Source organism: Oreochromis niloticus, linkage group LG22 (assembly GCF_001858045.2).
Source record: "Oreochromis niloticus isolate F11D_XX linkage group LG22, O_niloticus_UMD_NMBU, whole genome shotgun sequence".
NCBI lineage: Eukaryota > Metazoa > Chordata > Actinopteri > Cichliformes > Cichlidae > Oreochromis > Oreochromis niloticus.
Genome location: NC_031985.2, coordinates 5733975 through 5761883, shown reverse-complemented (window position 1 = coordinate 5761883; position 27909 = coordinate 5733975). Strand labels below are relative to the sequence as shown.

Genomic DNA, 27909 nt, shown 5'->3' with positions numbered 1-27909 from the left:
ACACCATATCTTGATTGTGAAGATCGCTTAAATAAAAGTTTTAGCCATCTCATCATCATTAGTTCTCATTTGGGAATGGCACAAATAAGTAATCACAGGCTGGTGTTTGGTCTCCTTGTTGTTTTGTCCACTAAACACACCGTTGTTTGTTTTTCCTCTTGGGGCAGAAAAGTTTATATATTGCAATATGAGGCAATTTTAAAAAAGATCAACATGGTAATGCAGCAGGTTGCACTGTTTCCTCACTGCAAGTAGATACTGGGTCTAAACCTCCTAACTGGCCATAGGTGTAGATAGGAGTGTGGTTGCCAGGTTCTGTGATGTAAGACATTCAGTGTTTACACCATATCTTGACCTGGGATAGGCTCCACACCCCTCTGCAACCTTAAACAGGGAAAACTGTAAAGAATGGATGGATATTGATTTAAGTTCCACTACACATTGGTTTTTGTGTTCAGGAGCGAGAACTCACATATAAAATAAGGGAAGTGTTAACTTAGCATTCATAAACTGTATAGCTTTAATGCAGACAGACATAGTTCATAATTGTTACTTAGTACAAGAAGACTAAAATACTAGAATTTCATTCACCTAAACTAAAGCTGATTAAAAATTATTGGATTTTATGTAGCAAACAGAAAACAACATATTAGTTTTAAGATAACTGCATTAAAAATGCTCCGAAAGGCACCAACAGCACAAACCGTGGAGCGGTCCAGTTCAGTGTCTCCGATTAGTGGAGGTGAAGCACAGCAGACACAGGTCAGCTACTGTTGCCTGTCTCAGGACACCTGTCCATTAAGACAGTCATGGTAAAAATGGTAAATGGCCTGTATTTATATAGCGCTTTACTAGTCCCTAAGGACCCCAAAGCGCTTTACATATCCAGTCATCCACCCATTCACACACTGGTGATGGCAAGCTACATTGTAGCCACAGCCACCCTGGGGCGCACTGACAGAGGCGAGGCTGCCTGACACTGGCGCCACCGGGCCCTCTGACCACCACCAGTAGGCAACGGGTGAAGTGTCTTGCCCAAGGACACAACGACCGAGACTGTCCAAGCTGGGGCTCGAACCGGCAACCTTCCGATTACAAGGCGAACTCCCAACTCTTGAGCCACGATCGCCCATGACACTAACTTTAAGCTGTACGAGAATTTAGTTCAATTCAGTTTTATTTATACAGCGCCAAATCACAACAGCAGTCACCTCAAGGTGCTTTATATTGTAAGGTAGACCCTACAAGAATACATACAGAGAAAAACCCAACAATCACATGACCCCCTATGAAAAAGCACTATGGCGACAGTGGGAAGGAAAAAATTCCCTTTTAACAGGAAGAAACCTCCAGCAGAATCCAGATGGATGAGTCAAAATAAACAAAAATCTGCCATTGTACAGGTGTTATAAACAGCAAACCTATCTACAGAGGTGAAAAGGATTTTTTTATGTACCATAATGTGAACATGCTTTTTAATACTGTAAACCATAGCATTTTATGACCTTTGCCACTTCCTTGTCAGGTTCTCACTCTTGGGATGGGTGTTAAAGTTAAAGAAGAGAGATATCCCAAATCCAACAGCAAAGCTGGACTCCACATAACATGGATGATGTGAGGGTGGTCTCTTGGATCATAATGATTTGGTCCCTGGGCAGATCTGGCCCCTAAAATTATTATTTATAACAGATCATTTTCATTTATTTATTTATTTTAAGTAATGTATTCATTCATTTTCAGTAACATGAGCAGTTCTGAAGGATTAAGAATTTCTTGCAACCCCTGCTGTTCAGCTCTGATCTGACCTGATTTTCCCCATTTAGATCTGAGGCATATTTAGAGACAAAAATGCCCCATCCAGTGACTTTTGACTTAAGTCACAACAATAATTCAGTCACACCTGTTTTCTCAGCCTAAAGCCTCTATAAAAGTTTCACAGAGGACACCGGAATTTAACAGCTCTGTAAAACCTCAACAAACGTTTAAAACTCCAATATGTCACAAAATGTTCCTTCACTGATTAAATATACGAAAAAACATCAGCATCATTATCAGAGCTGCATTCATTAAACACACTAGTGTGTATAAAAAACAGCCAGTCCTCGCATCCTCCTCCTTTCCAACCCCCCCCTCTCTCTCCCTCGCTCTCCAATCACGGGCTTCGTCACAATCTGCACGAGCACCGCTGCAAAAAGTTGTTTTTCCAGAGGTAAGACTATAATTAATACACGTTATTATTCAAACGACAGTCTGTATACTATATGTATTACCTTGATTATATGACAGCGCGTCAATCCGACCGGTGTGCGCATGCTTAGACCGTAGAAGAGCGCACCACATGCAAGCATTGTACTCTGGATAAAATCGTGTGGCAGCGAACGCGCATCGTTCTGTACGCGTGTTTACAAGGAAACGTTTAAAAGAGCTTTTGCAGAATAAAGTGTCACATTAAAGGTAAAAGTAACTAAAGGAGAGCCGAGGAACAGGAGAACAGGACGTTTTTCAAGGTAAGACAGCCCCGATGAAAGCGAGGGAAGAGAAAATAGTGAATAGTGTGGAAACAAGATCAAGGATGAGATACAGCAAAACTTATAGGTCCGAGCATGTAGAGGGAACGGACTAAGTGGTCGACTCAATCTGGGTGTAAGGGATTTATTTTCAGCAGCAGAAAATTTCACTTTTATTTAAAATAGACGCATCACAGCGTGACTGGTATGTTCCTGCTGTGCTTTGTTAGAGAACAATTTGTTTTATGGCGTGTGTAGGATCCGCTGTGCAGGGGGATGTACAGAGTGTGGGATTTAGATTTCTCTGTCTGAGTATCGAATATTACTCAAGGACACCAAGTGATCGGGCTTCCCGCATATTGAGTTTCGCTTTGCTCCAGCTGGACTTTTTGGTCAATATTAGAATTTGTTTAACATTTTTTTTCTTTCTAAAAATAAGTTGAACATCATAGCTCATAACTCTCTCAAAGCATCAATTTTACTGTAACACTCCTATAAACCAATAAAAGACTTTATGTTTATAAAATAGGAAAATTGGGAGTTTGTGTGATTGCATATGGAATTAAGGGCAGACAGAAAATTATGTCTGCAAAGGTAAAATAGTGCCAAAAGCCAGTATATCTGTTATTTGCTTATAATAATGTGGTGGTGTGTTGTGTTAAATGCAACAAAACAAATAAAAACAGACCGGGAGCGAGATTGGAAGAACGAATACTAATTTCTGTAAAGTGCATCCATTAAATAAGCATTAGGCTGTAATGACATACCTGTATGTACAGTATAATAATTATGTAATATATACAGTAATTGTAGTATGCTTCTGATTTTTCCCCAAACTTGAACTTGATGGTTTGTGATGGTTGCTCCCTTCTGTTCCTGTCATAATAATGACCATTGCTCCAGTGAGCTGCTACAGTTTGTCCACGTTCTTCTTCTGTTCTGTATTCATAGCAGGATTCCCACCATTGCTTGTGTTCCTGATGCAGAGTGTGGCTGATGTGTCCTTGAACTTTCCTCCTCTGTGTTTGTGCTGCTGCCGGCGAGCCCTTTCAACATGTGTTTATCCATGTTGTGCTGCTGCTGGAGGAGGCTCCCTCCTAATGCATGCTGTCAGTCTGGAAAAAGCAGGTTTATATTCAGGGTTCTGAGTACAAAATAACAATGTCTGATGTTCCTATTTGTGTTTTGATTGTTGTTACTGATTGCAGGCCTCCCAGGGGTCCTGCAGGGCTTTCAAAGGGGGTTAAAAAAAGAAGCAATCAAGATGAATGCTGAGTGCAGTGCACTTCTTTTAATGACCACTAGATGGGCTGTTCATAAAGTCACATTGTATTACAGTTTTGATAATACTCTTTAATTGTCATTTGAAAAGAACGACTGATTCTGTGGTCTATATACCAAATGTTTTTTTGCAGATGAATTTAAGGTGTGCAGAGAGGTGCTATTTGGGAGCCTCCGCATATCAGCTTGTGCTCATCTGTGAGCATGAAAGCCCGATTCATGGTTCAGGTGTTCTCTTTAGGAATCCAAGAATGAGAGCATAGCATGTAGGTGCTTTTTCTTGTTCTAGGCAGAGGAGATGTTTAAACGCTGCATGATCAACATTCACACCTTGGCGTTTTCACAAGGACTTTGACTGCGAGTTTAAAGGGTTTCGTGAGCCAAAAATCATGAGAAGCGATACTAAATTTTTCCTTGTCATTCCCTGGTGGGGGTGGAGGTGTTGAAGAGTTTCAGCCAGCTTTAGAGTGTTCTGTACAGTTTTGTCTGGATGGACTCTTTGCTCACTCGCTGCCACAAAAAAGCTTTGATTTCTGCCGATAATCTTGACTCACTACTTTATGTTAACTTAGAAGAGCCCCTGTAAGCAGCAAAGTCCATGCAGTTTCTTTTGGTAGAGGAAAGAGATTCTTGATACCCTCAGTTTGTCATTTAGAATCTTAAATTGGCCACATTTAAATAATGAATTTATATTTTTAAACAATCATACTTAAATGTAGGAAATGGTTGTAGTTCATCTTAAGTGTTCTGCTAAAACAAAGTAAATCTCATTTAGAGGAAATAATGGTTTAATGTAATACTTTATCGTAGGAGAGAGAGCTGCAACCACAGGAAATGTGTGCTGCTTAAAAAGTCTCTTCATTCTTAATATCAGTCTGTGGTCTGTATAGAAATGAGTCTAATACCAAAAAATGGTTTAATTATCCTCAAATCTCTTTTAGGAAGGTTGTGATGTAATCGGGTTGGACTCAGGTTTTAGTGCACATTCATGTGGTGTCAGATCATCTGAGAAAATTATTTCTGAACTTAAGTCTAAGGCCTAAGTCAGAAAAGTTGGAGCAAATTTTGGTGCTTCAGTTGCCACTTTGTTGATGTTATAAATCAAAATATGACTGAATATTGCTTATAAGAAATTTTTGATTAATGCTGATCAACCCATCCATACATACATATAGATTTCATTTATGTCTCGTATCCAGTTCAAGGTTGTGGGGCCGCTGCAGCCTGTGCCAGCTGGCAGGGTGAGATACACCTTTGATAGGTTGCCAGTCTGTCACAGGGTTAACACATAGAGACATTCACACCCACATTTACACCTACAGCCAGTTTTGAATTACCAGTTAACCTGAAAGGCATGTCTTTATGCATTTCTTAATAAAATATTAAATGTAAATATAAGGTAATAGATTGTGAGAAGATTCATAGACATAGTGAAGAAGGATATGCAGAGTGTTGGTGTGACACGGTAAAAATTCCAGGGGGTGAGATTGAGGCAGGGAAGTGCCAAAAAAAGAAGAATGTATTAGGTTGCACTACACAATGTCAATGATTAACCTTTTACCAAAACTGAGTTTGTGCTTGTGTGTTTTGTGTGTTTGTGTGTCGACATATTGTAGTATCTATATCCAACTATTTCTTTATTCCAGCCGGTCTAACCGCTGTTCTGTCTAGACCATCTTTGAGGTCAGTAGATGCAGCGGCACCATCATATTGTTTGTTCCAAAGTAGCGAGCACATGCACCACATTTTTTGATGATTTTAGCACCTTAGTCACTGCAGTCAGACCAGTGGATGCAGCTTTGAACTGGTAACGTGCGTTCCCATAACAATGCCAGACATAGTCTTTTAATTAGCATGTTCACCAACACAATCTTGGTGTTTTCAAACCAGATGTGCCGAGCGAGAGATGGATCTGCCTATACTGGCTAATGACTTGTATGTCACATGTTCTTAACCAATGAGCATGCCCTGGATATTCTTCTGACTTAAAGTGACCAAAATGGACTTAATGTTTTATTCACTGTGACCCAAAATGAGTGACTGAGATCGTGAACTTGTTAGGAAAGTGTTTACAGATGTGCCAGAAGTGCCTCCTCCACCCAGTGGCCATTAAACGAAATATAGTTTCAAGACACTTTACCAGTGGAGAGACCCAGGAGCTACGTCTATCTTTTATACTGTCTTTTGGGCAGACGTCTGACAGCACAATGTTTTCTTATATTTCAATGTTTAAGTCCCACCCATCCATGTTCTTCTGCTTAACCTTATCAGGGTTGCAGGGGGGACTGGAGCCTATCCCAGCTACCACGCGGGGTACACCCTGGACAGGTTGCCAGCCTGACGCAGGGCTAACACAGCTAGACAGACAACCATCCACACTCACATTCACACCTATGAACATGTGAACCTAACCCCACTAACTGCATGCCTTTGGACTGTGAGTGGACTGGAGTACCTGGAGAAAACTCACGCAAACATGCAAACTCCACACAGAAAGGCCCCGGCCAGGTGGTGGAGTCGAACTCAGGACCTCCTTGCTGTGCAGTGCTAACTGTTGCACAACCAAGCTGCCATATTTAAATTTAAGTTGTTTAAGTCAAATTTTTAAAAAATCAGGAACAGAGGACAGGTCTTGTAGTTACAAATCAAATACTTTGATACTAGACTTTGTTAAGCCATTGATAAGATCATATTGTATATCACCTTTTTAGTATATGTAGATATGAGTGAGGGATGCCAGTGCTGTGTTAGAAGTTGTTTTCAGGTAAATGTTAACAACTGTTGTATCTGAACAGAGAACCAGTGTTGTCATTTTCTTGGGAGTCTTCAAATGGGGATTTTTTTTTTGGTCAGATGTGCCTCAAGATGTGCTGTTGACTTGAAACAACTCAGCATCCCCTGCTGTGCTGCTGCAGATGTCTCTCATGTGGATTTTGGGTGCCCTGCAGTTTTTGGCAACAGCTTGCATTAAAAAAGCAAAAAAAAAGAAGCAAAACCTGACCCAGTGTCAGTGCCGATGGGGATTTTCACTTCAGGAAGACTCTGCTTGTTGAAATCTAAGGATGTCAGTTCAAGCAGGAAAGCAGCTGCTCTGTCGAAGCGCCCTCGGGCAAGGCATCGCATCTTTCCTCGCTCGGGATCTTTCGGCTTTGAAAGATCCGCTGCATTGTGCATTTCAAAACATGACACAGTGTTAAGCGCGCGTGATTAAGCCATCGCACCAACGGGAAGAAAGTTGGATGGATGAAACATGCCGAGACACTGTGACCACCGCGCTAATGACTCACACGTCTGTCATCTCTCTTGTGAATGTTCATTCCTCTTGTACTGTATGCAGTCATGTATGACCACCGCGTACCTACATGTGTGCGTTGCTTTCGGTGCTGTGTGACATCCCAGCTCCTCTGCACACCAGTGGAATTCAGGGACTTCTTTTTCTTTTTTTTTATCTCAGCAAAATCCTCTCAGCTGTTACATCCAGTCCTCTACTCCACCAACACACACATAAAACACACGCACACACACACGCACACTCGCCAGCTCCACCGTAGACTTTGGAATTCACTGTTGCCATGGCAATGGAATAGAGCACGCTCTCTCGCATTGCCTGTTCTTTTCTATTGCTTTATCTCCCCTCTCTCTCTCGCTCTTCCTCTCTCTCTCTATGTGGAGGCAAACCAGCTTCTCTTGTTTGACATGGGGCTTGTTTTTTGCCGCCGGCATCAGGTTTTGAATGTTTGTTTGTTTATTTGTTTGTTCGTTTTTCAATGACACATGATGCTCATATAGAAAATATGTTTGTGCGGAAGATGTTTCTGTACAGGAGCATCCCCTGCTCTCAAGACTCATGTCACGTTCGTTAATCAAATCCCCCATCTTCCCCACCCCACCTCTCATCTTCTCATCTTCTTCTCTCCTTTCTCTCCCGCATCTTCTCCTGTCCTTTTACTTCCATCCTTCTCTTTCGGTCTTTTCTCTCACTCTCTCTCTCTCATCTGCTCTTTACCCCCCCTCCCCTCCCCTCCACCTCTTTCTTGCTTCTCTCAGTAGCTAAGATGACTGCCATGACAATTCAATGAGAAGAGAGGACGCAAAGTGAAGTATCCCCTACTTGCTGAAAAGGAGCGACAGAGCGCTCAAGGTAAAAGGAGAAGAGGGGGGAAACGCACGAGAAGAAAAGGCAGAAGATTTAAAAAGAAACTATTAGGAAGAAAAGAACTGGCAGAAGAAGAGCCAGGAAAGAGGAAGGGGCGAGAAAGCGGATAAACGGTGGATGGAGGCGGCTCGGACCGGGGCTACGGAGAGCTCTTCAGTGACGAAGAAGAAGAACAGCAGCAGCAGCAGCAGGGGGGAGAGGAGATGGAGGCGAAAGGGAGAAACATGCCCTCAGGTAACACACACACACACACACACACACACACACACACAAGAACAGGCAGATGTGCGTGTGTTCATACACACACAAACAACCAGATGCACATGTGGATTCTGATGTGCATGAACATGACACCCATGTACATGCACATTCAAGTAATAAGACACACAAACAAGCCTGGATCAGCACAGTCATGCAGGAAACCACCCTCACACACACACACACACACACAAGTACAGATGTGTGCAGATGTCTGGATTCAAAAGGCGAGTGGCTTCGATTAATCTGTGCTGGCATTTGTGTAACCAAGCTAAATGTTTGTTCATATTAGGATCAGCGATGACTGAGGGGATTGCTGACATATGAGGAGCTGAGAAAATCCATGCTGCTAAACACAAATTTCATGAATGAACTACACAGTATTTGAAATATTGAAATGCTCCATCTGACATTTGACACTAATTTTAATTTAACAAAGTAACCTTGCTTGGTCTAATGCCAGAGCCAGTCAGGGTCAAGCAAAGCTAGAATACACAGGCTTGTCTCACTGGATGCAACACAGTTTTTTTTATATCTTAAAATATATATTTTTTTTTAAGTGACAATGTTACCTGAACTGCCTTTAGCTCTGCAATCTAAAGAACATGTTTTTTATTATTCACAGGCATAAAGCTAGAGTTTGACAAACATGTTTTATCATCCAGGTGGAAACAGTTCATTCAGTGCAACAAACGTTACAAGCCAAACTGCTTATAATGTGAAAAAGACGTATTTATAGATCTTTATTTAATCGGAAGCTTTCAGATGTCCAGGAAGAAAATGTGTGAATGACAAGTGTGAACACAGAGGAAACCTCTTCCTGCCAGGTTGCTATGTCGGTGTGCTGCTCTCGCAATCTTTCATTGATTTTAACATCAATCGTCTTATTTAACACAAACAAAAAGTTTAATTTTGAAAGCCAAGACATTTTCATATAAATATAAATATATTAAAGGATTGAATGCAAGTTATAGAGGCCCAAGATTGTTTTTTGATATTGATACCAAGTTTCAAAACTCAGTAAGTTTTTTTAGGATTTTTTTAAATCTAATTGATACCATTGCCTAAACTGATAATTGGTAATTGTCTTTTTTTGGTTTTTTTGAATAATGATTTAAAAGTGTAAATTCATTGTAAATATAAACTGTATTAAAAAGCTACTTGACTGTTAGTAATTATGACCAATATTGGTTTATAATTGTTATTATTTTTTTAATTACATTGTTATCACATTGTGTAAAATGTCGTAATTACTTTTTAATGTATTTTATCCTACTCAGTAATAGACTGTAAAAATGTCATTTTGAAGACACTTGTATACAAAACATTTCATACGACATCATGAAGTAATCAATGCCAAGCTGAGAGAACGAGGACACGGACCACAGTCTCCAGGTACCTCCCACCCCACTCTCAAAAACAATTATTATATATCCATAAAATTTCAACTTAATTGTAACCATTTAAATGATGTTTACATATGAATCAGACTTTATTCGTTGGGCATTTATAAATTAGGTGTAACTCTTCAGTAACCAGCCAGACAGTTGTGATGTACCAAGACAGCCAAAGTTGATGAGCAAGTGCACAAAACAGCCAAGCAATGACAAAGTCAAGAACAACTTTTTCAAATGTTTGTTATCTTAAATACCCTTTGTGTATTTAACGTTGCGCATCACTTTCAGGGTCAAAGTATCAATAGTTTATTGAACAGCTTGATGCACAAACTGCCAAAAACGATTGCACTAATGTACACCAGGTCATCATCCAGCAAATGCCTCATCTATGAGGGGAAAACCCCCACTCAGCACAGCCACACATGCCCGGGGGTGTGACCTGACCAGTCACCCAGTGAAATTTGCCCCTTTAGTGATGCTGGCAATTGATCGATCTACAGCCGTGTGGATTGTGACTATGCAGATTTCTTGTAAATCTAGTGGAGTTTTTCTCAGAAGTTTAGTGATCTACAAAGGTGCTACAAGCAAGTATTTAATTGTAGTAATTCAAAGGGCAGACATAGTTTGACATCTTCAGGTAATTCAATTCAAGTCAATGTTGTTTTTATACAGTACCAAATCGCAACAGTTGCCTCAGGGCGCTTTATATCATAAGGTAAAGACTCTACAGTAATATAATATCTTGATGTAGAAGTTAAAATATTTTAGAAAATATAAAAATGTAATGACAATTTTGAACATTAGCCTTGTTTTTACATACTACTTCACAATTTCTTACAAACTAATTACTAAATAATATTTTATTGTTTAAGAGTAAAGTTTTATTAATTGTTTGTAATTTCTTGTTTGTTTATTTGTTCCAAAGAAACAGTGAAATCCTCCTATTACACTATCTTTGACAATGTAAGTAAAATGTTTTCAGTTTATGACTATCATTCAGCAAAGACAATACGGGCAGATCGCAATATTGGGCTTGTTTATAAATACACGTGAACTGAATAATTATTCTGATTTTTACCGATTTCTTTAAGTAAAATGAAACAGGAAACACTGCGATGCTGGATATTAGCATCACGTAAGTTTATAATGTATGTTTGAACAATTCCTTTCAACTGATCATTAAAAACATGTGGTACAACTTAAAAATCAGGGTTAGGCTTTAAACTTATAATGCAAATACAAAATAAAACAATGCCTAATGAGTGCAGCATCCAGTGAATTCAAATTTGACATTTTAGTGCAAATTAAAAATTAGTTGGCTTTTGTTGGATTGTTATTGCCGCCCCAGTGCCGTGATGTCTTTATGACACTTACCTTATGCATATTCAAGCAGGCAGGTCACTTTCAGGGTCAAAATATCAACGATCTCTGTTATTTTTGGGACGTTTGTTGCCATGGAAACCCCCCCCCAGCAGGACAGCTGAATTAGTCAAGTAGTTTAAAAGCCCTCAGCGGATTTCGTATTCTCCATGTGATCGATTGTTTACATTAACCTCTTGTTTGAAATGAATAGAAGCCAAACCTGAAGCGTTGCAGAATCCCAGCACTTTCTCTGTTTCAGCTGAAATGGTTAAAATCTGACAGGGGAGCCCCACAGAGGCAGGAACCCTGCTCCCATCCACTTTCATTTATGTTTCCTGAAGCACAGCAGATGTGTTGTATCTCAATTTTCCTCTTGTCATCCCTCTCACTGTCCACCTCTCAGCTCAGATTTGTGTCTCCTCTCTCCTCTCCACTTGTCTACTTCTCATCTCCTCAGCCACTCTTGTCGTCGCTTATTATAAAAAAAAGTGCACGAAGACTTCTATCTTGCTCTTCGTCTGCATTTGCCCTTTTGTTCTGCACATATTTTCCTCGGATGATCTTCTCATTAACCTAAAAAGACAATTCCTTTCCTCAGGCCTCCTCCAAACCTTGCTCATATTAATACCTTTTATTGTGATTCTCTCTGGAAGTGGTTTGTAGAAAAAGGTCAGAATTTAAATATGACTAGCTCCTGAGATCCCCCGCAGATGTATGAAATGAAGCACTGTCAAACATTATTTTAATTTCTTACCCCATGTATTTGGGTCAATTTTGCCTTTCTGTGTTCAGTTTTGGAACAATATTTGTACTTTTGTATTTCCGTTGATTCACTGAGGTTGGCATTTTGTTCTTAGCTGGCTACATTTTTTTCACTGCTTCAGGCTGTGTGTGTTGTTTTTTGATTAAAAACTGCTCCAGCATGCTCACACAGAATGCAACAGAAAGAGTAAACCCCGTCAGCAGCTCCCCCCGGTCCCGTACAGTGGCCCATGAGGGATAGTATTTCTATTAATACATAAATATATTTGACAGTTCAGTGTATATATTATGAATTACCTGTTTTAGCTTCTCGTTTTAATTTTCATAGGCACTGAGGGCATATTTGAACCACTGAATTGTGATGGAATTAAATGGCTTATACAAGACTGCAGCCATTTGAACATTTAAACACTTAGCAGTCTGGAAAAAAATGGATTGAACTTTGTATTTTGGGTATAATTTTGTAATGTTTTCTATGATGACTTTCTAACATACCCTTAGCTGTTTCTTAGTTGTTTCTCTCTCAAATAAGAATAAAGGCAAATTTCCAAAAACAAATACAATAAGAAATAGTCATTGCAGCCTAAGTGCATCATAAAAGTTATGCATATTAACAGTCTTCAGTTTGAATGTCTACATCAGCTACAGTAAAATGAAAGATCAGGAAGTGATTAAAACAGAGAATTGTATAAAAGGTAGAGACTCTATATAAACAATGACTGTAACCACCATGACATCACCCACTGGTTTGGATTGTATTTTTAAGCTTTAACTCGAGTATTTTAACTGTCGCCATGTTGGTTTTAGAGCCAGGAGTTACCATATTTAGACAAGTGCATATATGGTATCAGGTAACGCTAGTTAATTTATTAGAAACTTGTATCCATAAGCTGTATGGGTGAACAGAGATACACTTATCTGCTAATTAGAACATACTGAAGCGTCAGACTACTAAATCACTAAATCATCAAAACTGAAACATACTGAACATCTACACTGCACAATAGGCCACATTATTAAACAGATAATTCCAAATAAAAATACTCCAAAAGGGACCAACAGCACAAACAACAGGGAAGGGTTCAGTTCAGTGACACTTAGCAGAGGTGAGGCCAGCAGACTCCAATCATTTGTATCCATCTTTGTCAGCCTCTAACTCCAGTGAGTGAAAATTATCCATAGAAGCCAGGCTTTTTTGTCTCAGGCTGTAAACGTGCTGATTTCTGTTGGGAGTCATTGGTTTCATTTTTCAGCCCCAGAGGACGACTCTGGATAGAAATACTAGAAGTATTGGGCAAATGCATGGCATTAGAGTACTAGTATTACTAAATTTATAATTGAAATCCTTTATTTTAGTACTGCTGGGTAACTTATCCTACAAGCAAGGCATTTACATGAACAGGAAAATATTCATGGCTCCGTCAGCATCCCAATAATATCGTAGTTTAAACTTGATTAGTATTATGTGCCAGCCCTACCTTCTGCAGACGGCTGATTTTATTTTCTGTGTTCTTGTCAGACATCAGTTTCCTTCCCCGCCCAGCCATGGTGTGGTGTGAGCGAGGGATCCAGGTGCTGTTGACCACCATGGGAGCTTTTGCAGCTTTTGCACTGATGACAGTGGCTATTGGAACTGACTACTGGCTGTACGCCCGGGCCTTCATCTGCAACAGCACAGCCAACTCATCACAGGAGGACTCCAACAATAAGGACAAGAAAGATCCTGGGGCGCTCACCCACTCCGGCCTCTGGAGGATTTGCTGCCTGGAAGGTACAGTTGGTTGTGTGTCTGTTTGCATATTTGAGACCGTGAGATGCTTTCAGTGCGCTGTGGGATGAATTTTGGTGTGTTTCTCATGTGTTTGTCACCAGAGGGCCTTGGCGAGGTCAGTGTGCTCATGAGACATACATAGGTGCCTTGTTCACTAACCCAGCCATATCCACACACAGTGTCTATGTTGCTCTACTTTTCTCTATCTTATTCATCACTACATTAGCATTTTGTCATTTTTATCAAGCCAGCCATAGTAGCATATGACTGGTAAGGTGCAAGGTGCAAGAATTAGAAGTTGCTGCCACATGATGCTGGCTTCACTTTTCCAGCCTGCTGGGCTTGACTGTAATGACATTCATACTATAAATAATATAGCCACAGTTTATTGCATTACATCTGTTGAACAAATTACATCTATAGACCCTAACTGTGTGGTTTCTGCTTGAGTGAATAAAGCTCCACAGTTTGGTACTGGACCACAGACAAAACAAGTTGGTCTGGGGTGTGCAGGCCGTGTAGGACATGCTATTAAGCTGCTTCAGCCACACATGTTGTACACCTCCACCCCACCTCTTCCTTTATGCTCTGTCTGACTCGATCAATATATCTGTTTTACTGGTGCTGTTCTACTCTCTTCTGAACGGGGCTCTCGCTGCTGCTCTAACTGTCTTCAGCTTTTCATATAGGCTCCTGGAAGTGCAGCGAAGTCCCAGAACAAAACTGCCAAATATAATCGCCTTCTGATGGAAATAGCAATCTTCTGTTGACTAAAGTGTTAAATTTGTTATTAATAAAAAAACGATTGGGATTTAATATTTTGTTTTGATTTAGGCATAAAAAGCACCCTGGTCACGGTTCAGGCAACACTGTTGTTTTGATAATAAACTGCATTTTAAGTCAAAGCTGGCTCTTCCCATATTAAAGCAGAACATGACGCCAGTGCCTGAACATAATTATAACAACATTTTAAATCTAGTAATCTAGATTGTATGTTAAACTGCAGTTGCAAGGCTATAAAGTTCCCACTCATTTACATTATGTGAATAGAGTGGATGTAGAAGCTTTTACGGTATGCTATATGATGCTCATGACTGTAACCAGAGACCACAGTGCACCCTGTTGTCACCTGTTCACACCGATAGCACCAATGTCAGATTATCTGAGTCATTAAGAGATGTGCAGCTGTTGCTGTACCTACAATGGACAATAGTTTATTTAAATATGATAGCAATGAACATAAAAAGTATTTGTGTTTTTCACATTTCAGATTCCACACATCCTTCAATATAAACGTCATTATATTATCAAGTCAGTAAACGTCTTCTTTCATTTTCAGGTTTTAGTGTAATGTTCAAAAAGCAACAGACAACAATTAAAAGGCCAAACTGTCTCAGAGCATCTTTGTAGCAGGAACTCACATCTGACGTGGAAGTTTAGGAGCTGTTTTAGCTATTTTGTCTTGTCAGATGCGTCAGAGGAACTGCTTTTGTTGCTGCCTCGCATATTTTTTTCTTTTTTCTTTGAAGATAGCGAGCAGATTTCTACCAGTGTATTGACAGCTGGGTTCATTTGTGTATTTTTCTTCTCTTTTTAACCGAGTTCCTGATTTTTTGCATGTCAAAAATTTAATATGGTGTGTCCTAAAAAGGTATAAATTTGCTTCAGGCTTTTTATGACTTCTTTCTGTTTTTGTGTGTTTGAAATGAGCTTTATACTGCTTTTACCCTCCAGGATACACAGGTATCTCTTTTTCTCTCCTGATGTTAATTTTGTCCATGCAATGCACAAATAGCTGTCAAGGTAAACAAACGTTGTGTGTCAAGAAGAAACACAAGCTTATAAAACAGTTTGTACACCAGGAGGGCTGCTGGTCTGCTGTCTTTAGTAATAACATGGAGGAATATTTTTAGCGTCTTAGCCTGGCACAGAATTAACACTAAGGCCCCAGAACAATGCGCCGTATAGGGAGGAGGAGAAAGATACACAGTGTTTGTGTTTCAGAGAAAATTACAGCTTACAATTGTTGATTTTCTTTTTTTCTTGGTTGAACCCAGACGATAAATCATATATATGCAAATAGCTGCCCCACCCCCCCATCATTATTATTTTCTGGCCTGTAACGGGTGATATGTTAAAATTATCCAACCAGCCAATGGCAGTCCAAAAACAGCAACTGTGCTGCACAAACCTTTTGCTGTTATTTTGGCTTAAAGTGCACAACCCCCCCCCACACCATGATACAATACTATTCAGCTTTATTTTCATAGTACCAATTAACAGCAACAGTCACCACAAGGAGGTTTATATATTAAAGTAAAGATCCTATAATATTAGAAAGAAACCCCAACACTCCCTACGAGCAAGCACTTGGTGACAGTGGGAAGGAAAATCTACGTTTTAACAGGAAGAAACCTCCAGCAGAATCGAGCTTGGGGAGGGGGATACGCAAATCCCTGTGAATGGTTTGGGGTGAGGGGAACATAGAAGAAGAAAAAAAACATAGCAATGTATAGGTAGCATACGTGACATGACTCAAGTCATGGTTTTGCTTTTTGTATTGTTTTTTAAGTATTTCCTGTTTTATTTTGCAATCACTGGAGTTTTAAACCTGTTTTCAGTTTTCCTTCCCGTGTTAGTCTTTGTTGCTGTGCCACCGTCCTCATTACTGCTTAATCTGCTGTTTCAAGTGTTTTTTTGTGTGTTTTTCATCACACTCATAGTTAATCATTTGTATGTTTTGGCTCATTTTCTGGACCTGATGCTAACCTTGGTATCATCTCTGTGTGGACACAAAGTCTGCTTCTGTCAGCCTGCATTCAGGTTAATTACCAATAGCTTGTTAGCACTGACATTTTGTCAGACACCCAACTGAGGACTTTATCCATACAAAGCCAGGTCTCCACTGATCAGACAATAGTAGGACCTGCTCCTGTGTGGCTGTTCGGCTTTCAGCTTTGTAAGTTAATTATTTATTGAGCTAGAAATTATCCAGAAAGAAGACGACACAATTGGCAAACAAATTGAGAAATTTTTTAATAATGTAGACAGCTAAATTCTAAAAGACAAAGAATCTTCATCTGAAAAACTTCAAATCAGATATGTTTGTGAAATCGAGTAGTAGAGTCTAATAAAACCAGCAGCTTGATCGTCAGCAGTCAAATACAATTTATCAGTTCTTACAAACTCAGCAGTTATCCTTGGAACTTTTTCCCTTTTTTTGTTTGTTGTTTTCTTTGTTGCAAACATTTAGGGCATAAGACTTTTGCTGTGTCATTGGGCCATTTGTCTAAATATCTCTCACCTTACTGGCCTTTGTGAGCTTCTTGATTTTCATCTCTCTCTCACTCTATTCATGCCTGTTGTGTACACACACATATATATATATATATATATATATATACATATATATTTTAACCTTTTTCTTCCTGGTTTGTCCCCATTTTTTAAAATTTCTTCTTTCTTCCTCTTTTTTGTTCCCATGTCTGTCTTCCCCTTTTCTGGCTTTTACCTTTGTTATTTACTGTTTTGGTGCATTCTGTCTTTTATCTATCTTTATGTCTTCGTGGGATTTCTTCTTTGACCTTCATCATCTTCTCCCCCTCAACTTCTTCTCTGTCTTTTTTCAGGTTTGAAGAGGGGTGTGTGTTCCCAGATCAATCATTTCCCAGACGACGCAGACTATGACCAAGATGCTGCAGAGTATCTGCTGCGTGAGTGACACACACACACACACACATACACACACTCTCTTAGAAATACACAATGCACACAAACATGAAGAGAGACATTAGATAACCATACACTGGCAAACAGAACTGCACACACTACAGTCTCCATCACATGCGGATAGAAAGGACAGAAGGGGATGGTGGGCGGATATCAATGCACGGATGTCAGATTCAAGCAAAGCGTTCCTGAAGGTGTGTGTAAGTGTCTGTATAGAGTGTGCATGTGTGTATAAATGCCCAGGTGCATGGGGTTGGGAGTCTGGGGGTGTGCAGAAAGCTGCTGTTTTTTTCACAGAGGAATTGAAAGAACAGCCTTCACTAATGGATTATTTTCAGCTCAGGATTCTGGTTTCACATCCTGCCTCCATTGTGATAACAGATTCTGCTTCATACAGCCCTGAACCTTTTTGGTTTACAAAGTATATGTTCCAGCTTTATACGTTATGTAAAGACATCTATTTCTGTGACAGGTGCAGTGATACTATCTGAAATTCTCCTGTCTGCTTTCTGCACTTCACAGTCCTTTTTATTTGTTTTTTAATAATTGAAACTATTTTAAATTTAGAGTGAATGACAGTCCTGGGAGATATTAGATGGGTTTGTTTTGTTTAGTTTAGTTTTTACATATTTTTTTTTCTTTTTTAGTTCTAATAAAAACCCTATTTAATGAGAAAGGCCTGAGATGCTGCCCTGCCACAGCCTGTCCAGGGTGTACATGAATACACTGATGGATGGCTTCAGATGCTTAAAAACATGTTTTTGGAGATGCAGTTGTCAATTTGATCTTTCTTATTAGAATCTTCCCAGTTGATAACAATTAATATTTTTTATTATATATTAATCATACTAAAGGTGCTCTGTTGGACTGACATCTGGCTGTGGCAGCCATGTGAGTGCAGTGAAGTCATTGTCATGTTCAAGGCGATTTCAGCTTTTTGACCTGGCACATTATTGTGCTGGAAGCAGCAGTCAGAAGATGGGTACAGTGTGGTCCTAAAGGAGTGGACATGGTCAGCAATCATCCTCAGGTAGATGGTGGTGTTGATATTAGGCTCAGTTGGTACTAAGGAATCCAAAGTGTGATTTGTATGTAGAAATAAATTGTAGCTTCATTCCTTTCCTGTTGGTAGCTGACAGCAGTGGCACCCAGTGTGGCCTTCTGCTGCTGTTTCAAGGTTGTGTGTCAGAGATGCTCTGCTGCATGCCGGGGTCTTGACAAGTGGTTATTTGAATTGCTCAGCTCACCTTTTCACCCAGAGATCTGCTGCTCACTGCTCATTTTATTTAAATCTTTGAGATTGTCGTGTGGGAAAATCCCAAATGACCAGCAGTTTCTCAAAAATTCAAACCAACCCATCTGGAGCCAATAATTATGAAATATTCTTGTGGTATGTGAGTGACTGATTAGATATTTGTATTAAAAAGCAGCTGATACATAAAGTGGTTAGTGAGTTTAATTTATTTTACAGCTGAAACAGTGAAATTGTGTCTGTGGCCAAAAAAAGAGGTTATATCATGCTTATGTAGCAGATGGTGAGATGATGGCGTTGTTTCCTCAAAAAATAGCAGTCCACACAGATTCTCTTACAAATATTGGACTTATTATTGCAATGAAACCATCAACCACCAAATGTGGCTATACTGGCACCTAGAAATGATCTCGTTTTAAAAACATATGTCTGGAGTTGAAGGTTTAAGGGATTTAACTGTGTAACGTTGTGATATGGCCATTTCAGTTTTGCAGTTGTTTCACATCTCTTACTCACTGATTCTGTTTCTTTTTACTGGCTTTTTACTTTCACTCGCTGATTTGGAACAATTACTTATTAGGTTTAGGAAAAGAGTGTGATTGGAATTAAAAGGGTTAAGCACCAACTCTTTAATGAGCTGAAAAAGACATATATCTGTTTGTTTGTTTTTAGACAATATTTGATTGGTTGTGTGTTTAGTTTTGAAATGGTTGCAATCAGAGAGCCGCACATTAACTCCATGCACACAGACAACCACCAGTGTTTTCAAAATAAAACACAATTTATATTCTTACTTGAGTTTCGTACTTGTGTATGTGTTGTTTCCCTGTCTCCACCTGTCTTTGTCTTTCTTTATCCCCTTTTATTTAGTTTTGCCTGTTTTTGTTTCCTTTTGTTGAGTCCTCTCACCACCATTACTGCAGGTACATTTTTGTCTTGTCTCATTGTGTGTTGCATGATGATTTTATTTATTTATTTTATTTTAGCCTTTTGAATGTCACGAGGAACAACAATCATCCCTTTGCCCTTTTAATGTCAGCCATTTCAGCATGGAAAGTATTCACTGTTAGTTTTTAGAATCGTTAGAGATTTGGTTTACAGTTATCCTGTAAGTATCATTAACACTAATTTTCATGCAAAACAATATATCAATAGTTGACATTCATTTCTAACAAATGGAACTATATGCATGAGCCGTTATGCAATTGCAGGTTTGCAAAAATCGCACCAACAATTCATCACATAATCCGTGTTTTTTTCCCAAAGATGTGAACGTTACTCACATGTGCATTTGACTTGTTAAAAGAATGAGACGTGAAATGTAACGTGCACGTCTGACAGATGCTTCTGTGAATGAATGGTTATCACAGCATTTTTCTTTTACCTTCAGCTTCAGAGGCAAAGCTTTAGAAGTCACCTTGAAAATCTGAAAGCTCTGCTTTTCCACATATTCCTGCCTCAGATGGAGCTTTTCTTCTTCTATAACGTCTCTCTCTCATCACTTCTGTTTATAGCTATGAAGCATCTGCAGAAGGATGTACTGAAAAGGATTTTTATATAATTCAGCCTTTTCCAGCAAAATTGGCGATTGTGTGCTCTTGCTGAGGAGCTGTGGCTACTGTATTTGTAACAAGGAATTATTCATTTAGTTTAATTTTACGGTGTAAAAATCATCATATTCCCCATAACTTTTATTATCTCACAATTTGAAAAGAAAAATTAGCTTTCTTCTCTAGTTTTAAGAAGACATGCCATCTAACTATTTTTATTTAGTCTTGAAAAAACTCGGGGACTCAAAAGACATTATGTGCCATATAAAATATAATGTAGGAAACATATAAAAAGACATCTGCTGTTCCACAGCCAATTTGTAGTGTCAGCTGTGCCAAGCCTTGGTAACACTTTTATTCCTCAGAAGTGTCACAAGGCTGTTAACTTTGCACCTTCAAATGGTGTTGAACCTCAAGAAGAAAACGCATTAATGAACCACTATTAGAAAAGTACAGACTCAGTCGTATATCAGATGCAAGTGCACAGACTATAAACAACAGCACTGCAGCCAAAACGATGATGCTCTCATCTGCTGTCTCCTGCAGGTGTGGTGAGAGCTTCCAGCATCTTCCCCATCCTCAGTGCCATATTGCTTCTTCTGGGTGGAGTGTGTGTTGCTTCCAGCGGATTCTATAAAAGCAAAAGGAACATTATTCTCGGTGGAGGGATTCTCTTTGTAGCTGCAGGTAAGACTGCAGCTTTACTGTGGTTTGGGAAAAGAAATCTATATTTCCAGTCAGAGTTTGAAAAGAAGATTTTGTTTGAAGGTATGTTTGCTACATTTTTTATTAACACTAAAATGGGCAGTTTATATTTTACCCCTGGCTGACTTTGTAATCCCTAACAGATACCCGTGTCCTTAAAATCTCTGTATTCTGTTACTAAAAAGAATTTCTGAACACTTGATGCTTCTTTTTTTATTATATTCATGTAGCATGAGCCATGAAACACAACCTAGCATATACATTCTACAGCTTAAGATAATCTGCAGTGCCCATACCAGGATGAACCTATATCTATCAGTCGTATAGTTAGATTAATCTTCTTATGTATGATATGCAGACTGACTGTCATACTGTGCTTGCCTACTCTCTGTGTAATTGAAAGGAGGCACTTCCAGAAAGCCTGCCTGCAAAACAATTTAATGAACCAGCAGGTTAATTTGACTCAGAGGAGCACTTAGAAGTCTTGTATCTTTCTTTAGGCCTCAGCAACATCATTGGAGTGATCGTGTACATCTCAGCAGCACTGAGCGACATCTCCCCCAAGAAGGATGAGGATAAGAAGTGGCATTATTCCTACGGGTGGTCATTCTACTTCGGCGGTCTGTCCTTCATCCTGGCCGAGATGGTCGGCGTGCTCGCTGTCAATATCTACATCGAGAAGAACAAGGAGCTCCGTTGCCGCTCTCGCACTGACCTCTTCAAGAGCACAACGCACGCCATGCTTCGTCTGCCCAGCTACCGTTTCAGACGGCGTTCGCGCTCCAGCTCACGCTCCACTGACCCGCCGCGTTCGCAGGAGACCTCGCCCGTTGGAGCTTCCAAGACCTTCAGCTTGCCACCATCTGCACCGCCATTCTCTGTGGCCACTCTGCCCAACCCCCACCACACCAGCAGCAGTGGGAGCGGAGGAGGTGGTGACATCTCCATGTACACCCTCTCAAGGGACTCCAAGCTAGGCAGCCTCGGAGGAGGTGCCCCACCTCTCTACGGCACGGTGGACCGTGCCACGCTCTACCAGCTCCACAACTACTTCCCAAAAGATTCCAGCGGCAGCGGCAGTGGTGGAGGAGGAGCGGGAGGAGGAGGAGGAGGAGCAGTGATAAGCAGCAGCACGCTCCCTTCCCACTCCAAGTCCAACTTGGCAGCGGCGGCAGCTGTAGCCCAGAACGCAGCACCGCTGAATACCTCCACATCAGCTGCTCCAACCACCCAGCCAGCCCCGATATCTACAGCCACCATGGAGCGGGACAGGGGCAACGTGGGAACCCTGGACCGACTGACAGCTAAAAGGGACCGGGATAGCAACTCAGATACACTAAACAGGAAAACGACACCAGTTTAAACTCAGAGAGAGCGGAGAGGAAAAATAGAGATGGAATTTAGAGAGGAAGAGTAGGGCTGTAAATGTGTGGGTGGCACATCAACAATAAGGTTTCTGTCCTTGAGCCTGAGGTATCTAGCTGCCATAAATATTACTAATGTTATAAACAGTCATCAAACATCTGATGCTAAGAGCAAATTCATGACAGCTGCCTTAAAAATTGTCATGACTTTGAAACCTGTTTTGTTAATTGCACAGCAGGGGTACAGTCGAGGATTCGGGAAATGTTCCTTTTCTCTGTTTTTGATTTCTGAATTACTCACTAAATCATAGAGATACAAAACTCCCAGATGTGTAATAAAACAGCCTCCCAATGCAGCAGTTAGGCGCCTTGCCGAGGAGGCAGGGGAGCTCTTTCGTTATTTATTTCCCTTATCTCAGTTTTGTCAGTTTCTGCAAGGACATCTTTTTAAATCCTGAAAGAAACCGTAAAGGAAGCTTTGATGATAATAAATCCCGCTTACAAATCGCTAATTTGTACACATCTTAGATCGGATTGTCCTTAAATCTGCATTTTCAAGCCTCTTTTCACAAAGCAAGACACAGAGTCCTTGCTTTTTGGTATTCTAAACTTTGCAACACTTTTTAACTTAATAATTAAATTATAAAGTTGCCAGATGGTACAAGTCACAATTCTTTCTTCCATTTCTGTTTTAAAAGGAAGAGAGCGTCATAGACGGGTACATTCTGCCAAGTAACAAGCTGCTCAGTGACAAGTTGACTGCCAATTGAAGGTCAACAGTAGCTCCTTAACCTCTGGACCCAAGAGAGAGCGACCTCAGCCATATCTAACGTAGATCAGAGGAGGCTGCCGCACTGTGAGCCTGATTATTTTTCACTGTGTGTCAAAGGTATTTACAGTGACAGATGGGCATTCACCACAGTTCTAAGGAAAGGAACAGCCATGGACTTAAAGCTTTAGTCTTAACGCCTGCATTACTCCACTGCCAGTTGTTGCAGTAAGATACCGCAACATGACCGTTTGAGCAAGTAACTTATTTTGACATCAAGTTTTTGTAGTTTTTGTTTAAACAGAAAGATTTGCGTTTCCCACAGTGTTGCCCACAATTCTTAAACCATTGGAAAACTTTATAAAATGTAAATAAAAAACAGGAAGGAGACAAGGCTAATCTCATAACAGATATTTTACTCACACATATTAAATGTTTAAACTGAGAAAAATCTGTCATTTCGAAATTGATGGAAGCAGCATGTCTCGAAAAAGCTGGGTCAGTCCCATGTTTGTCACTGTGTATCATCCTCTCTTACAATATTAGACGTAGGAATGCTGTTCTACATCTAATATAGGATCCTAGTGACTCAACAGTCCTGGGTCTCCTTTGTTGTGATGTCATGATGCATCAGTTTTTTCTTTTGTTTTCCAGTTGGGGAAAAGCTAGTTCAAGACATGAACTCCTCTGTGGTTTAGCATCTGGTTGGAAGCTTATGTTGCTCTAAAATCTGCATTAGTGCCTGTCTTCCTGTACTCCCTTTTTAACTGAGCACTGACAGCAAGCCAGATGGTTACTTTCCTCTTTAGTCTGGAGGATGCCATGTCCTTGTTTTTCCAAAAAGAAATTTTACATTTCAATTTATCTGACCGCTCAGTTTTCCACTTGGTCCATTTTAAATGAGCATTGGCCAAGGGAAGTTGACATGATCTAAGCTTGCTTGACAGAGATTTAACCTGTGTTTGTGGACGGCACAGTGACCTGTGCTCGCCCACAATGATTTCTCGATGTGTTCCTGAGCATATCCAAGGATTTTCATGATAAATTCATGCTTGTTTTTAAAGCAGTGCTCTCCGAGGGCCCAGAGATCACAGGCATCCAGTATTGATTTTTTGCCTTGTTGTGCACAGATTTCCCAAGAGTCTCTGAAAGTTTTGATGATATTATGTACCGCAGACGATGAGTCATCAAAGTCTTTGCAGTTTTGTGCTGAGGAACATTATTCGGAAATTGGAACCCTACATGTCTAAGCTTTTTATTTTCACTCAGGTTACTGACCTGATGTGAATTAACCTAATTAGTTTCTCTACCTGTTTTCTTTTTTTTAATAACACTCAGTTTTCCAGGTATTTGTTGCTCCCATTCCAGTTTTTTTGAGACAAGTTGTTGCCACCAAATTCCAAATCTATTTTCCAGGAAATGGTAAAATGTCACTTTTTAACAGTTGTTATATTTTCTGTGTTCTATGAATAAGATGTGGTTTTATGAGATTTGGGTATCACTATATTCCATTTTTACTTACATTTTACACAATGCATATTTAGCACATCTCTTTTGTCCAATTTCTTATTTGGAAAGTTAATTTGCACAGACAGCGCTTCCCTTCTTCATGCTTCCCCACCAGCAGGCTCAGTATATCATTCAGCTGCCTCTCCAGAGAACCTCTCATTGTTACATTGTTACAATCTTAGATTGACATTAGTCTGCTCTGGAGACCAACAGAGAAAATGCTGGAGAGACACCATAATACAATGGACTTTAATTTATTTGCCATAATTGCCAGTTAATAAGGGAACAGCCAAAAATAACTTTACTTCTGAAAATAAGGCAACAATGAGGAAGTGATAACCATGGTTAATGTTAGAACATAATCACCATCACTCACTCACTTCCATCTTCCTGCTCATGATTCATGGTCATTTTGTCATCTGGCAGTGGAAACATTGTTGGATGCCATTTGAAATTTGAAAGCGCTCATAGACCTGGATGTTTATGCACTTTATGTGTGTTTTTATTTGAGTTAAACTGATTTCAGGGTTTGTATGACTGTTTATGATAATGATTTGATACCGAAGGCTCCAAGGCAGTATCTGTTGAATGTCCCCACGAAGGGCTGCAAAAACCAAGGACATGGTGGGGTTCAATTCAGTTTACACTCAGGGGATGGAGATTTAGTTAGAATCAGAAGCTACAAATTACTCTAATATAAGAGATCAGCCATTTTACTCAATATTTAAAAGTGAGCAAAGCAAAAAACAAAAACATTCTAACCATTAAGTCAGATTTGAAGTAAAAGCTATTTTTGAGGGGGTTTATGAAATGTTGCCTAAGATTTCAAAGAAGAAAATTCTACAGTGAGGCGTGTACTGCATAACATGTGCTCTAAATCTGATTACTGGACTGATGTAAAAGTCAGAATGCACTTCTGAATCAGCTGTGTTTGAAAATGAATTCAGCCCAACCCTGGGTGACGACAAGTCGGAGGAAGAGGGAAAGGGAAACGTGCGCACACACCAGCTTCCGTTCCTCTTCCCTCGGTCTCTTTATTAGCTATAACTATGTACTATTTCAGAAACTAGAATAATAAATGTATTATTGAGTATATTATCAACCCATTCACTAAAACAAAAGCACATAATGTCTGTAAATGGTAATCTTTGGGTTGTCTTTTCATTCTGAGTGATTATCATCTCTAGGTTACATGAGATTGTAACTCCTTGAGTATTATTATCATGTTGCTGGTGTTTCTATGATCGTAATGGTTATTGCAGGGTATACATTTTTTTGTAATATTTTTATATTCGTTTCAATGACTTTTTATTTTTCTTTCTCTTGTACACTAACAGTCAGTGGTGTCACGTGGAAAGCATGTGAACAAAAGTGAGAGGGTGTGTAAATTCATTTATATATCATCTTATTCATTTTATCAGCTTTGATTTGTTCGGGGAAAGTTGACTGAGCATGCATGCTCTGTTTCAGCAACACCCTGCTCACCCTCACATCGCTGGAACTGGAAGCTGGCCGATAAAAGCCTCCGTGTTGGGTCAGTTTAGGAGTGGCTCCCCTGGGACAATTGGGTGTTATGTGCCTTGCTCAGGGGCACGTCAGTATTTGAAAGAAAGTAATTTTTCTTTTCTAACCATTCTACATATTACTAGACAACTTTCTAGACCACAGTTTGTTTGTTATTTTTGCTGTTGTTGTTGCTTTTCACCCAGTTGTCACTTTGAATGTGTATAATCTTTTTAGTGTAAAAGTTTTTTTCTATTCTGTTTTTATTCTGTTTTCATGTAATTAATTCTTCCGTTGTCTTTTAGAGAAATATTTTTGAAACGTTTGTCTTATTTGTGAATAAGGTTGGGCAACTGGATCAATAGGCCTATATAACCTGTCAGCTGTTTATTATTTATGTCATTTTGTTTTTCTAATTTAGAGGTCTGCCTCTATGAAAATTCAGTTTGGCAAGACATCGAGGTGTAAATCACAGTTACAATTAGCAGCGTTAGGATGTGCGGGTTTATTTTCTTGAGACCGAGTTGTCATGGAGATCTGACATTATATGGTACTGATGGCGCTGCAGAACATCGAGTTCCTGTGAAAGTCTTTATTATCCGACAACTTTCCAAGCTAGCAAGTGATTCCAGAGCTATGCTATGTAAGCTAGCTGCATGTTGCACATCAGTACATTATAGTTTTCTGCACCTGATCACTTAAAACCCCTTTCAGAATCTGAATCCTTCCTAGAATCCTTCTACTAACTGCTTCATTTGGGTCTAGCAGCTTGCAAATTTAGTCCAGTTTAAAATAATTCTCATAACTATTTTGTTTGGGGGTTTTGACAGTGAACATGAGTGTGTGAAGCTAGGGGGACAAGTGGCTGCTGCATACACGCCCACCCTGTATAATATAAAGGCAACTGCTGATTGTTGGACTGACGATGGCCAGCTGGCAGATTTCACCACATCCCCGGCCCTGTTTCCTAATGTTAGATTTTTCTTTGGTGTTTTCTCTATCTCTAAACTATTTTACTCTCCTTCCATTTTATTCTTCTATAACCCTGATCCTCATTTCTCTCCATCATCATTTTGTCTTCATTTCGTTGTAGGAAATGAATTGATGTTTTACTTTCTAAACATTACCAACGTAGCCTAATAATCAGTGTTTTTAATGTTCTGACTAGTGTATAACTGTAAGCGATAGACTTTATATTAATCTATTTATTTTGGTGGTGGTATGTATAGATATTCTTAATGTTATATTGTTTCAGAGTTCCTACACCTGTAACTTTGGGCTATAAAAGGCTTTATGCCTGCCTGTGACACATGCTCAGTAGCCTAAGTGCTGGCAAAGTAAATGTGGTCTGTGTTGGTGCTGTCTGTGGTTTTTACACAATAATCTTTGAGTACAAGAAACTACATCTTTGTTACAGAATCACTAAATCGACTCTATAACACATCCTAATCTTGTAGTTTTGCTTTCTGCAAAATGTTTATGAAAACAAGCTCAAAAGCAGAGATCTCGTTCTTTCGTTTTCAATTCATGTCCTGATGTGAAAGCCATTGTAAAGCCAGCGTGAGTCACCAGGTTCTTTTCCCAACACCTAGGCTGCTGACACAAGTCAAACATGAAACTCTTCAGATGGAAAACTAGTAAATTTCCACTCAGCAAACTGATACACGGAAGGAACAATATGGAAAAGGGGAAGCAATACAATACAATATACTGATCCTCGTTGGTAAAGACAAAAAATATAAGGTATATATAAATATATACATATATAAATATAAAGATATATTCAATAAAGTTCTCTATGAAACATCGTAGTGTCTTGTGCATTCTTGAGTGCAAATAAAATTCAAGGTATTATTGTTGAACTTGGTTAAACTGATTATCTATTCCCATACATGTGCATCATTGTCCTTTTTTTTACCACAGCCAATATGACTGTGAAACTATAGTATTTAATTTATTATTTTATGTTATTTATTATTGTTTAATTTGGCTTTCAAACACCCGGGCAATCTAAAAAGATTAATATTAAAGTTA

General features: G+C 39.5%; 1 protein-coding gene across 3 annotated transcripts; it reads left to right on the top strand.

Annotated features, from left to right (window-relative positions):
- Positions 1-2112: 2112 nt before the first annotated feature.
- cacng8a (calcium channel, voltage-dependent, gamma subunit 8a) lies at positions 2113-27679 on the top strand. Of its 3 annotated transcripts, none has more exons than XM_005457552.3 (6): positions 2113-2209; positions 7836-8178; positions 13243-13494; positions 17124-17207; positions 20572-20712; positions 21231-27679. In XM_005457552.3, exons 2-6 carry the CDS (start codon positions 8148-8150, stop codon positions 22091-22093), a joined length of 1371 nt encoding a protein of 456 aa, XP_005457609.1. In that variant the 5' UTR covers positions 2113-2209; positions 7836-8147; the 3' UTR covers positions 22094-27679. The 3 variants fall into 3 exon arrangements, with proteins under 3 accessions (XP_005457609.1, XP_005457611.1, XP_005457610.1); XM_005457554.3 differs by lacking the exon at positions 2113-2209 and adding an exon at positions 2278-2507 and having other exon boundaries at positions 7839-8178; XM_005457553.3 differs by lacking the exon at positions 2113-2209 and adding an exon at positions 2278-2507.
- The last annotated feature ends 230 nt before the right edge of the window (positions 27680-27909 follow it).

Bases quoted from the DNA above. Each gene is read 5' to 3' on its own strand.
- cacng8a (XM_005457552.3), top strand. From the start codon at position 8,148: ATGGAGGCGAAAGGGAGAAACATGCCCTCAG. The intron at 8,179-13,242 runs GTAACACACACA...TGTTCTTGTCAG, and splicing joins AGGGAGAAACATGCCCTCAG to ACATCAGTTTCCTTCCCCGC. The intron at 20,713-21,230 runs GTAAGACTGCAG...ATCTTTCTTTAG, and splicing joins GATTCTCTTTGTAGCTGCAG to GCCTCAGCAACATCATTGGA.